We start from the raw sequence: 13,535 nt of genomic DNA on the forward strand, positions 1-13,535 counted from the left end.
TCATGGGGTATTTGTATAGAAGACTATATACATACATGGTTGTTTAAAGCTGCTGGTTTCTTAATTTCAAATGCATTCTGAATACCTTGTATTCGTACTCTTCCCTTCATGATTACTGTTTTTGATATCATATTTTACATCTAATTGTTTTTGTATCCCTTAATTGCTTATTGTAAATACAGATTATTTTACAAGTTTTGTCTTTTGACTTTTTAACCTTTTAAATAGCTCTGTGTGTGCATGATTTCCTACCTTTACTGTATGTTTGCCATTACTGGGGAGTTTTTCCTTCCACAGTTTTCTTGTTTCCTGCTGTGGTTTTTTCCCTTTTCTTTTCTTTCTTTCTTTTTTTTTTTCCTAGAGGAAGTCTTTTCAAATTTGTTGTAAATCACGTTTGGTGATGGTGAACTTTTTTAGCTTTTGAGTGTCTGTAAAATTTTTTTATTTCTCCATCCAATCTGAATGAGAGCCATGCTGTTTAGAGTATTCTTTGTTGTAGTTTTTTCCCTTCCATTATTTTGAATATATCATTACAGTCCCTTCCGGCCTGCAGAGTTTCTGCTAAAGAATCAGCTGATAGCCTAATAGGAGTTGCCTGATATCTTATTTGCTGCTTTTTCCATGCTGCTTGTAATATTCCCTTTTTATCTTTAATTTTTTCATTTTGATTGCTATGTGTGTTCCTTTTTGGGTTAATCCTGTATGAGACTCTCTGTGTTTTCTAGACTTTGTTGACTGTTTGCTTTCCTAGGTCAAGGAGATTTTCAGCTATTAGCTCTTCAAATATTTTCTCAAGGACTTTCTCATTCAATTCTCTTTCTGGGACCCCTATAATGCAAATATTAGTGCCCTTGACGTTGTCTCAGATGTCTCTTAAACTGTCCTCATTTCTTTTTATTATTATTATTATTTTTTTTCTGTTCAGTGAGAGTGATTTCCACTGTTCTATCTTCCAGCTCACTGGTCCTTTCCTCTGAGTCATTTAGTCAACTATTGATTCCTTCTAGTGTATTTTTCATTTCAGTTATTGTATTCTTCATCTCTGTCAGGTTGTTCTTTATATTTTCTACCTCTTTGTTAAATCCTTCTAACTCCTTACTCTGTGTATCCATTCTCCTACCAAGTTCTTTGATAATCTTTACTATCATTACTCTGAACTCTTGCTCAGGTAGATTACCTAGCTCCACTGCACTTAGTTCTTTTTCTGGGGGGTTAATCTTGATCATTCATCTGGAAATTATTCCTTTCCTGCCTCATTTTGTCTAAGGTTCTATTGACATTTTTCTGTATGTGGTAAGGTATTTACGTTTCTTGGAGAAGTGGCAATCTGTAGGAGACATCCTATTCCTGCCAGCAGTTTACTTTCCTCTCATTGCTTGATGTATATGCTCCAGGGGTTCCCCCTCAGAGGGCTGCATGGTCCTTCTATCATGGCCAGCTGACCATGTCAATGGTCTTGTAGGCTTGCTTGGCCCCTGGCCCTGCCTTATGTGGATGCTGTTGCCTACTGTTTGGTGGGGCCTTGTCATGAGGTGGCTGGTTGCAGAATCCTAGGGGCCCCTGGAGCTAGTGCTGGTCTATTGGTTGGTGGATCAGGGTCTTGACTGGGACCCTGGGGCTTTTGCCTACACACTGACAGGTGAATGCAGACCCTGGGGTTAGTACCAGACTACTGACAGGCAGAGCTGGTTCCTGGAGTCTGGCTGTAGAGCCCAGGGATGCCAGAGCTCATTTCAGATCATGGTGGGGGCGTGGGGAGGGAAGATTTCTGATACGTTGGGTAGGGGTCCAGGATGTCAGAATGGTTGTTTTTGGCCTGTTTGCGGGCAGATCCAGGGCCCAGCTGGTCAGAGTAGGGTCTGGCATGCATTGCAGGATCATAGTTTTTTGCTTCTCATGACTGCTCTCTGGTGGGTGAGGCTGATCTAGAGGTTTTGCCAGGCTTCAAGGTGGGAGGTGCTGGTGCCTGTCCAGTTGTTCATGAATCTGGCTCTTGCCCTGCTGGTAGGCTGGACTCTTTTTAGGGACATGTTTAGAGGTGGATGTGGGCTCTTCAGTCTTTAGGCAGCCTGTCTGTTGATGGGAGCCAACAGGCTGTTTGGGTAAGGCCAGGTCTTGCATTAATGATCCAAGATGTGAGGTACCAGGAGTGTTCACATGGCTGAATGTTCCCAAAAATGGCTGCCACCAATGTCTAAGTCCCCAGGGTGAGTTGTAGCTGCCCACTGTCTCTCCAGGAGACTCTCCAAGATCAGCAGGTAGGGCTGGCCCAGGCTTCTATAAAATTACAGGTTTTGCCCTCAGTCCTGGTGCACATGAGATTTTGTGTGCATCCTTTCATAGTAAAGTCTTTAGTCTTTGGGGTTCCTGCAGTTAATCCCCACTAGGCTTCAAAGGCAAATGTTCCACAGGCTGGGCTGGGAAGCCTGATGTGGGGCTCAGAACTCTCAATCATGTGGGAGAACCTCTGTAATATAATTATTATAGAGTTTGTGGTTTGCCCTGGGGGATTCGGGGCTTGATTATATTGCAAATCTGGCCCTCCTACCCCTCTTGTTTTGTTTCTTCTTTACGTCTTTAGTTGTGGAAAATCTTTTCTGGTAGAGTCTAGATTTTTTTCTCTGATGGTCATTATGCAGATAGCTGTGATTCTGGAGTGTTTGTGAGAGGAGGTGAGCTCGTGGTCTTTCTACTCTGCCACCTTGGTCACACTTTTCAATCCATTAATGAGGGTGCCATATTAATGTCCCCAAATGTTATTGTATTAATGTTTATTTCTCCTTTTAGCTCTCTTAGTGTTTGCTTTATACATTTATGTGTCCCACACATTTTCAGATGTTGGCTGCATAAATATTTATAATTGTTCTATCTTCTTAATGAATTAACCCTCATTATCATAATGAACTTCCTTGTCTGTCATTTTTAGTTTAAACTCCATTTTATCTGATATAAATATGGCTAACCCTTCTGCCTCTGCCTCTTCCTCCTCATCCTACCCCTCCTTCTCATGTGTTTTCTTTGTTTTGGGTTCCATTTGCTTGAAATGCCTTTTCCCATCTCTTCATTATTGGTCTATGTGTCTACTTTAGGTATTGTATTATTGGAACTTATGGTTTATTCATTCAGCCATTCTAGGTCTATGTACTGATAAGTAAGGACTTCTTTTTTTTAACATCTTTATTGGAGTATAATTGATTAACAGTGGTGTGTTGGTTTCTGCTTTATAACAAAGTGAATCAGCTATACATATCATATATCCCCATATCCCCTCCCTCTTGAGCCTCCCTCCCACCTTCCCTATCCCGCCTCTCTAGGTGATCACAAAGCACCAAGCTGATCTCCCTGTGCTATGCGGCTGCTTCCCACTAGCTATCCCACTAGGCAACTAGTGCTTCCCACTAGTTTTACATTTGGTAGTGTATATATTCATTGTGGCTCATAATTCCTGCAGTCTTTTTGTCTCTTTTCAATTTTTTTTTTCCTTTTTACTCCTGTGACCTTCTATCTTCCATGTCATTGATTTTTCTGCTTTGTAAATCTCTACTGAATTCTTCAGTTATTTTATTTTTCAACTCAAAGCTTTCTGTTGGCCTTCTTTGATGTTTGCTATTTCCTCATTGAACTTCATTTTTTCTTCAGTCATCATTTTCCTAATTTTGTTCCACAGTCAGTATGTTTTTTCTTGTAGTTCACTAAACTTCCTTAAGTGAGTTACCCTGAATTTGTTGTCTGACAGTTCACAGATTTCCTTTTCTTTAGGGCCAGTTATTAGTGTTTTATTTGATATCACATTTACCTGATTTCTGTGAACCTTTATTTCTTATGTTACCTGTATATTTGAGTAATGGAGCTCCTCTTCCATACTTTACAGGTTTACTCTGGCAGAGAGAGTTTTTCACCAGTCAGCTCAGTTTGGTTTTCTGGATTTGGTTTTTTGAAAACCATTTCTGGGTAAGTCCTTGGGCAGGTGGGTCCTGTTTTTATTGTTTATTTGGGAGATGAACAATTCTTCAAGCTCTGAGAATGGGATGGAGGGATGCGACCCTGGCTGAGAACAGTAACGCTTCCTGGTTCTCTATGCAGGTTAAGAAATAGAGTACACTACACATTTGCCTAGGATCTCTGGTCAGGCTTACTACATGGTCAGGATTGGGTATTCTTTTCAGTAGTAGATGAGGCTATGAATTAGCTTCTTTGCCATGACAGGCAGCAAGGTGTATCCCAGGGCCTGTACAGATCATTGTCTGGGGATCCAAGTCAGCCATTAGTGTGCACTAAATTCCCTGGTCAGGCCATACTCCCTATTCAAGTGACACTGAACATAGACTGTTGCATGGGCTTTGCAGCTTCCCATGTGCTCTGGCTTGGTCTCCAGTCTGGACAGGCTGAGGGCTGTGTTCTTCAAAAAATGGGGTTACAAGTTAGATTCCCTGCAGTGGGAGAAACCACTCTAAAACCAGCAGCTCTTCTTTTCTTATCCCATGCCAACCCACATCCTAGTTCCCTAGCCAAACTGGGCGCTGGCCTTGTTCTCTAAACCATCAATTTTTGTCTGCAATACTCTCACTACAGTGCTGCTGAGCCCCCTAACTTTCAGGTCTTTTTGTCAGGACTTCTGGTGAGATTGGACTGAAAGGCATTCTCCATAGGGGGTGTGGCTATGTTCCAGTCCCCTTGCCTGGCTGGGAAGAGGAGGTGCTGCTTCAGGCATATCTCAATTTCCAAAACAGCCTCACTGGTTGGGAGGGGCTGGGGGTTACACTCAGCCCTAAATATGAATTAACCCCCCGTCTGTAGCAGTACCCCCATGGTTGGTACTGACTTTGATCTGGGAGTAATCAGCTCTACCCTCCTGCCTCTTAGCTTGAACATCCCTGGACTGCATAGCTTCCAGTTATCACTGACCCTTCTGGTCATGTGACTTGAAAGCACTTTCCACAGTGGGTGGAGCTTCGACTCAACACCTTGACTGGGCAAGGACAAACTGATATCTAGGGCAGACAAATATAGTTTGTGGATCCTAATCAGGCAGATATGCACCACGTCAAGTTACCTGCCAAGAACATGCTCCCAACTTGGTTCTGCGGATGAGAAAATCAGCGGTTGAGATTATAATTGGATGCTGCACGCGTAAACTCAGTCTGCCAAAATTCACATGCTGGTTTTTGCAAGTCCCTGCTCCCTTTTCCATAAGTCAGATACCCAATGGTTGTGCCCAAAAAAACTCTACATTGCCCACAGTGTGAGCGCAGATTACAGGTTCCCACAAAGCAACCCACAATGCTGAAGATAGTGCTAATTGTCCCTCCTGGGTTCTTTCTTCCCAATGCAGGAACAAACCAGAGGGTCAGAGGAACCTCTTCACATGGTGCTGCATTTGACTTGGTGGGGGGGTGGGGAGTTTCCTCTTTCCCCCTTAATGTGCTCTGTCTTGGTCTCAGATGCAGGGGTGTGCTTTAGGCTCACCTCCCTCCCATATTTTAGGTTTCTCTCCATGTTGCCTTGTTTAGAATCGTTGTTAATTTTCCCAGTGTGGGGGAGCAAACTCAGGAAAGACCCACGTCCCAATCTTGGTGACATCTCACCTCCTGACTAAATTTTGAGGAATTTCTACTCTTTCCCACACCAGCTACACAATTTTACACTCCCCTAAGCAATTTACAAGATTTCTAATCTCTCCAAAACTTCATCTTGTTATTTTGCCTATTTCATTTTTGGCCTAGCTGGTATGAAAAGGTACCTCATGATTCTGATTTGCATTTCCCCAGAGATTACTAAAGTTTCATTTCCTACCTTATTACATACCTTCTTTGAAGTGTCTATTCACTCTCTTTCCCAAAGTTTTTACTGTTGTCCTTTTGTTGTTGAGTTGTAAGAGTTCTTTGTATATTCTGGTTAGTATAACCTTATGCAACATACGATTAAGAAATATTTTCTCTCATTTTATAATTCGCTCTTCATTTTCTAGAAAATGTTCTTTGATGTAAACTTTTGTAAATTTAGTTGTTCCAATAGAGGGGCTGATTCTCGGCATTTTCCAACCATTTTTCACGATATTTCTCTTGACCTCTATTGTTTAGTGATGTACCTGGACACTCAAGACAAATATGTTTTCTTCTAGGTTGTTCAACCAAAAAATAAAAACTTGCTGCTTTGCTCATGTAGGCTTAGATAAACACAATTTTTGGTTATCAAAAAATAATAAAAGACACTGAAACTCCATATACGGATATCCCTTACTAAGGTCATCTAAGATTAAAGAAATTCACAGTTTTTAAAGCCTTGGCAGAAGTTACACTATAGCTATCTTCTACAACACCTACTTTAAAAGAAAAAAATAAAGTGTGAACCAAACTCTGGCTGAATAAAACAACTTCTGCCAGTCAGTCAGGGGGTGGTCTCCTTTACCCCACCCACCACCCACTTATTTAAATGGTACAGTAATTACCTATGTTTCCAAGGCCTGAGAAATCAGCCATTCACAATTATCTTTGCAGTTGATTATTGTCATATGAAGTCACATTAAGTGAAAAGAATACACAGAGACAGTTAAATTAGTCATTACATATTTACTGAACATTTAACGGAGTAGATTAAATAAAATTCACATTTGTGAAAAATCTACAAAATGTCTTTGAAATGCAAAATAAGACTGCCTCATTAATTTTTTATCTTCAGGAAAAATGTAAGCTGTAAAAATAAAGCAGTGTATTTAGCACTCTTTTCAGTTTTTCATTTACAGTTTGAAAGAGGTAGGTAATTCTGCAACACCTGAGAAATATATGGTGATAGCCAACTGTAATAAGATAGTTTCAAAAGTAACTAAAAAAAATTGGTCTCGTAACCACAAAATGTCTTCCTACACATCTCAAAATAAAACAGTCATTTATTCTACACCCACATTTTTTCTATACCTTGGTATCCACTGCCCCTATAGATTTTACAGCTCTAGGAGATTCCACAAAATGGTGCAACAAGCACAATTCAACTCTTCACAACCTTTAAACTTTTCATCATCCAGCTAAAGTGTTTTCAAACAAGGGCTGAGGAAAAAAAGGGTCATATAATAACAATTAGCCAGAGGAAGATTTCTGAAGGGAAACCAAATACATCCCAAACAGAACCCTGAACCTTTGTATATCTCTATATTATTTCACACAATTATCTAATATACCTAGCTACACCCAAAACAGTAGACTTAAATGGTGTCAACCACATTGCTTTCAGCCCAAGATTTACTTTCCACCAAAAACAAATGCCACAAAGAAGTGTGGTGGGCCACACAAGTATCTTAACATTAAATGTCAGAATCTTACATGCAGCAGGGTTCTGGTGAAATATGATCAATCACATTAGTTTTAAGGTAAATTCTTACTTCTAACATACATGTTTATTTCCTCTCATAGAAGTGAGTCCAATATTTAACTTAGTAACTAAAGAAGATATTTATAAAAATTTGTTAAAGAACTTTATCTGCTTTTGTTAATTTTGGCAGGGTAGTTGGTCAATTTTCATGTACGTTGTTTTGCTTTCGTGTACTGTCTGGACCCATGATCATCAAGGTCAGTGATGGAACTTTGTAAGTATTTCACATTTGGGGCTCTCTTTCCCATTATATAATTAAATTTTGAATCCATTTTAGATCATAAATGTGACAGGAACATATAAATAAGATTATTCAGCTGTTAGACATCAAACTAACAAAGTTAAATAAAGAACAAAATTCAAACTTCAGAAAAGTTCCCCATTCAAAATGCAAAGATGTAAATACTAATTTTTTTCTTCAATCATCTGTTCCAACCTGTAACTAAAGGAATACAAATATTTTTAATTCACATTCAACCTGTCTGTCCAACAACTTGCCTGAATATAATGCCTTCTCTACAAATGACATCTTCATTTACGTATTCTGCCACAACTTTGAAGGAGTCAAAACTTGCAGTTATCTCAGTTTGTCAAGTGATAAAAATATTATCAAAAACTAATCTGAATCAAATATGCTGTGTTTTTTCATAGCACATACTGCACTTTTATTTCTATCTGGCATTTAAATGAGCTACTAGACAAAAGTAATCATCTTTATATTTTCTCTCTTTTACATTAATGAACTAGAGTTTAAATTAGTATTAGTTTTTACAAAGAGGAACCATTATCAGACAAGTCTCAATTTAATTCTGATAAATATATGCAAGAGGCAGGGAGAAGGCAATGAGCAGATGAACCGATACATTCAAAGGACAAGGCAATGAACACATACAGTCCAATGAAGGAAAAATAAGGCAGATGTGTATAATACAGCTGTGGAAAAATGTATACATTAAAACAATGTCCGACTGCTAAGCAGCCTCCTGCACCATGTAGTCCAACAGCTAAGAAAATACAGATACGGTAGAAAAAGTAAGAAAATTTTCATCACAAAAGGAAGAGGAACTACTATAGAAGAGTTATATGCAAAATATATCTCTCATTACAGTGATCACACTTCATCTTAGTCAACTGAATCAATGCCCAGAAGAGATCACGTGGAGAGGATCTTTTAAGCTGCATTTTGTTTCATTTATTCCTTTGGGCTTAGCCTTCAGGTTGCCTCCGGGAGCTCTTTTAGAGGAGGTGTTCAGCTCTTTCTTAGAATCAAGAGCAGTGCAGGGCTGTATCACAGGTGTTGCTGAATCTACATCTGCTGCTTTTACAGGGATGTGCTCTTTCAGAATTTCCACCTTCTCACTGAGCTCATTTCTTTCCATCTGAAGAGCTCTGCACAGCTTCTCTAATCGTTCCAGTTTTATTTGAAAGGCCTTGTACTCTTTATCACGGACAGTTTTCTGGGGAAAAAGAAACAAAATTTATGGAAACTTTGTATTTGGAAATACAAGTTAGGTTATTATGTACAAAACTAAGTAATTCTGAGCCAATCTGCAAACTACTTTTTATCATCTCTTGAACACCACTATATAATAACATTTTAAATAGTTACAACTATTCGGGAGCAATGCAAAAATTAAATTCTCTTGTATTTCTTGAAAGCAAGCAAAATCCACTTCTTGACTTAATAAGTACTAAGTAGACTTAATAAAGTATTATGGAAATTCAGGATCTTAATTTAAAATGCTATAAGTAAGAAGATGAAAGTTCTTATTTCTACATCAAGTTTTCTTCCCTTCCACCATTTTTGAGCTCTAATATTTTCTCTTGTGAAATATTATAAACTATTCTTATCAAGTATATTAAAGTGAGGAAATTACTAACTGCAAATGAAATACATTTCAACTTTATTTACAGCAAACCAGACAAACAGCACAGTGTTGCCTTTTGTAAAATAATAAGTCAAGGTAGAAAAGCAGCTGAGTTTGTGCTCTCTCCATAAAAAATATGAAGAAAGTTGTGTTTTCTGAAGAGCAGAGTCTCTCAGGTTGCAGCCTTCCAAACAGAGCATCAGTATTACCATAATATTTGTAAGAAATGCAAATTCTTGGACCACACCAGGTATCTAACTAATTAACTATGGGGGAGCAGCACACCAAGTTTAACAAGTTTATTCTGCAGAAGTTCAAGTTTGCTATAGAACAAAGCCAAACCTAGATACTTCACAGCTGTCTACACCACAAACATGAGCTAACTGGTTAAGAAAAAAGTTTAAACACCTCTCTCACGACAACCTAAATCCCTGCATTAAAGAGAACATATAATCAAACCTGTAATTACTTAGCAAACCTTCGTGAGTTCTAGCCTGCATTAATACTGAAATAAATGAGCGTTTTCTATTCAGTCATGTAAAATCTTCTCACCTCTTCAGCCATTTGCAGAAGTACTTTATTATTATTTTCCCATTTGGTACGCCATATTATCATTTCTTTTTCCAGTTTTTTAATTTTCTTTGTCATCTGTGAACCAACACAATTGCAAATTTAAATTCTAAACTGCCTGACCCACCACAAAAACATTTTATAATGTTCTTCTAATCCCTCAACACTCACTGTACTTGTTTCACATGGCTGATAGCTATTTATATCTTTATAAAAGTGGCCGTGATGGTCTGTTGCCAGCAAAGCTAAAAGAAGTCCCTATGGTAGAGCAGTAGGAACCAAAGTTGAGAGCTGCATATTATGAGAAAAACGTATTTGATCTCCTCAGTTTCAGAGGAAGCAGCAGCACATGGAAACTTCAGATACCACATTCTGAATTCTCAATTAGGGTTGGAGTGCAAGTCATTCCAGCTGGAGGTAGCAAGAGATGAGAACTCCTTCTCCCCAAGTTGTATGAAAAAAGTGTCCATGTTCTTGAGTAACTCATCAGATTCTTGGAAGGATAAAGATTCACAGCCCCCAAACAGATTTAAGAATCATAAGACGCATTAGTATCAGAACTAGAAGCAGGATAATTCTGATAATTAGTATCAGAACTAGAGGCAGTATAATAAGTGATCAGGAAAAAAAACTTTAATTATTAAGTCCTTAGCTTTAATCATCATCACAACTCACAAGACAGTTTTATTTCAGACTTTGTTAAAGATAAAATGATTCCAAAAATGACATCCCATGCTACAAGATCTCAGTTTTCAGAAATTCAGAATAAGATTCAGGTATGCTGGTCTATCACCCTTGTTTCTAATAATACTTTATTGGTGGTCTGCACATTAGGTCTCTTCTAGGTAGAGATACTGAGTCAGGCACTGTTGAGGGAAACAAGGATAAGACAGAGCCAATGCCATGTGCCACGGTATTTTAATTACCCACAAAATACCACCATGCAGAGTGAGACAAAGACTATGTGGCTTGAGTGCTGATCTGTAGTAACCTCTACAGCCACTAGCAGAGAGGAATGTGTTCCAGTCCAAAGGATTCTCCAGCAAGATAACAAATTTGGGCTTAAACTGTCCTTCATCAAAAGCATACATGTGCTGGAGTCCAGCTAATGCTTCCACTGTGTCCCTCGACCAAAGCCTCAACTGAGAGGACTGTCACTGAATTCTCCACATTACTGGGTCTAAAAATACCTGAAGGTGGTAAACAGAGCACTTAACATGGCCAAGCACTGTTTGAAATACAGCAGATACATTTATTACTTTCATTTTTAAGAATAAAGGAACAAAAAGGAATAGAAAGGTGAAACAACTGGACCATGGTCTACAATAAATGACAATTACTGATCCAAGAAATTTGACTGCCAGGCATGTGCTCTCAACCACTATGTCTGTTAAGATTTAATAATAATCATGACTAATACCTATTGAATGCTTACAAAATTCCAGGCCCTACTGTTACTATTCCTCCATTGACCACCTTTTTTAAAAAATCCCAATTTTAAGGGGAAATGCCAAGCTAAATAGCTTGCCCCAAGGAATTCATACAACGCAAATAAGAGATCTCAGTTCCAGCATCCACGCTCCAAACCAAGGTGCTCCCTGCTTATTTTGAGAAAGAGGCAGGTAACTATATACTTTAAAATTGTTCTTTAGCCCATATTCTGAAGTAGAATGACCCAAAACATTTTTGTACACCAAATCTTAATTATTTTATAAATTTTATAAAGATGTCCCTCTACATTAATATGTATAGATATCAAATTTAAAAGACTAAAAACATTTTAGGCAAATAATCTACCAATGTTTTGTGAAAGAACTGGGAGTGATCATCTGAAGTGATTCTTTTAAAAATCTACTCCTAAAGACAATTTGCCTTTAGTACAAAAATTTAATTTTGAGAGTATCAAGATCATTAGCAACTTGGGGTAATTTCAGGGCAAAATTTCTAAATAAGCCAGCAGAGGATAAGAAAAGATAAAGTTAAGATCAGGGTCAGACTCCATCCAAATAGTAATTATGCTTAAAATAACCGCTTATAAATTTAGTAGTGATATTCTACTAAAAATATGTAAATACCTTTTCCATTTCCTGCCTGAAGGTTGTAAACAGTTCATTGCTTTTTGCCATGGTAGTCTGGAATTCTTCAAACTTATCCATATAAAGAGAAAGCTACAGAAAAAAGTATCAAATATTCTGAGTTCCAGATAACTGACATAAAATCCCAAAGACTATCAAAAGAACATAATGTGGCTAAACATTAGTTACTTGTTATAAGAGATAAAAAATGAGGGCAAATGCATAATAAATCTTTGAGCAGACATAAATGGCTAAAATTCTTATAACTTACTGAAATGCACTGAGACTTATGAAATTTTGTTGGTCTAATGTAACTGTACATCTTTAAAGTGTACATTTACTAGCTCCATTTCATCAATATAAACTACAGTGGTATAACTACACATTTCATATAATTATAATGCTTTATGCACTACCCTTCTCCTTACATTTGTAATACTATTCTTAGAAAAAGATCATTCTTTCAGAGTACAACCTGCATAATTATTAGCTTGATATCAAGGCTATGTCGGTCCGTACCTAAGCAGGAAAATACAACAGAAGTCAAAGAATAGTTTGGCTGAAGGAGAAAGAATTTAGTGGGAGTATGGTTGAGAAAAAGATCTTCGAAAAGAGGTAGAAACACCAATTTTTATTTTAACCCCTACCCTCAAGGAATTTTTATTCTAGCTGGGAAAATAATGCTAACTGACAAGACCAAAGAGAATACAGAATGCAGAGTCACCTTTTCCTCCTCCACAGAAAATGAGTTCAGTTGGGGAGGGGAGTGCTACTGTAACATAACTGTATTATCTTCAAGATGAGGAAACAGAGGTCCAGAAAATAAAGTGGTTTGCCAAAGAAAAGTAGAAAAGAATAAAAGACGGAGGACAAAAAAAGTGGCTTTTCTACTTTCATTAGTGCCATATTAGGAATATTAAATAGATCCATGTGAATAGGATGGGGAGGGAGTAGGATATGATGCAATGACACTTAAGGGAGATTAGAAGTTATGGCAGTTTTAGCATGGTCCATTTTTATTGAAAATGGAACATCCAAGTATACTGTTCCACCTGAGAGTTCAATGCTGGCCAATACTGGGTAGTTAGTAAGTGGTAACTACCACACACCTGAACTTATGTGCCTAGATTACAAAACAGTGGTCAAGACACACCAGTAAGACTATGAAATCATCAATGAAAGCTGGAAACTGACATAGTAAGAGCATACAATATTTGCCTGGAACTGAGGGATTTCTTTTGACTAGGGGTCCTAGTCAAAACATGATAAGTAAGTCACCCGAAGTGAAGAGGAAAATTTCAGGAGGCCAAAAGATCTATTATTCAGTTCAGTTCTGGCTCAGGCTGGGAATCAGGAGACTCACAAATCCTGCTAACCTCTACTGTCAAGTTACCTGCTGTTTTAACTGTACTTCTTGCTGTTTCATTTCTTCAAACTTGTGCCTCGATTGTGTTGCTTCTTTTAATAGCTAGAAAACAGAAACATTCTGGCAAAATACTAATAGTAATTACACATTTGACTAAAATGTCAGATGACGGAACACTAAGCCTCTCCCTTCATTATTTTAACAAGAATCATGGGTCAATCAGTGAAACATCCTATTACATCAATTGCCTATTATCTCTATCTTTGATCTGTTAAACCTTTGTTAATACTA

The 13,535-nt window shown here is 38.0% G+C and overlaps 1 protein-coding gene across 12 annotated transcripts in view; it reads right to left on the reverse strand.

Moving 5' to 3' along the window:
* Positions 1–6,555: 6,555 nt before the first annotated feature.
* LOC309653377 (gamma-taxilin-like) overlaps positions 6,556–13,535 on the reverse strand; it is a 51,524-nt gene continuing 44,544 nt past the window's right edge. For 6 of the 12 annotated variants that reach the window (XM_082447995.1, XM_082447993.1, XM_082447997.1 and 3 more), the window contains 4 exons: positions 13,272–13,346; positions 11,879–11,971; positions 9,786–9,881; positions 6,556–8,822 (listed from right to left, as the gene is read on the reverse strand). In XM_082447995.1, coding sequence (XP_082304121.1) covers positions 8,502–8,822; positions 9,786–9,881; positions 11,879–11,971; positions 13,272–13,346 — 585 coding nt within the window. In that variant the 3' untranslated portion in view covers positions 6,556–8,501. The remainder of the gene's footprint in view (positions 8,823–9,785; positions 9,882–11,878; positions 11,972–13,271; positions 13,347–13,535) is intronic. The other 6 variants (XM_082447999.1, XM_082448000.1, XM_082448001.1 and 3 more) reach the window with 6 other exon arrangements.

This window comes from Balaenoptera physalus (genome assembly GCF_965194825.1).
Source record: "Balaenoptera physalus genome assembly, chromosome: Y".
Taxonomy (NCBI): Eukaryota; Metazoa; Chordata; class Mammalia; order Artiodactyla; family Balaenopteridae; genus Balaenoptera; species Balaenoptera physalus.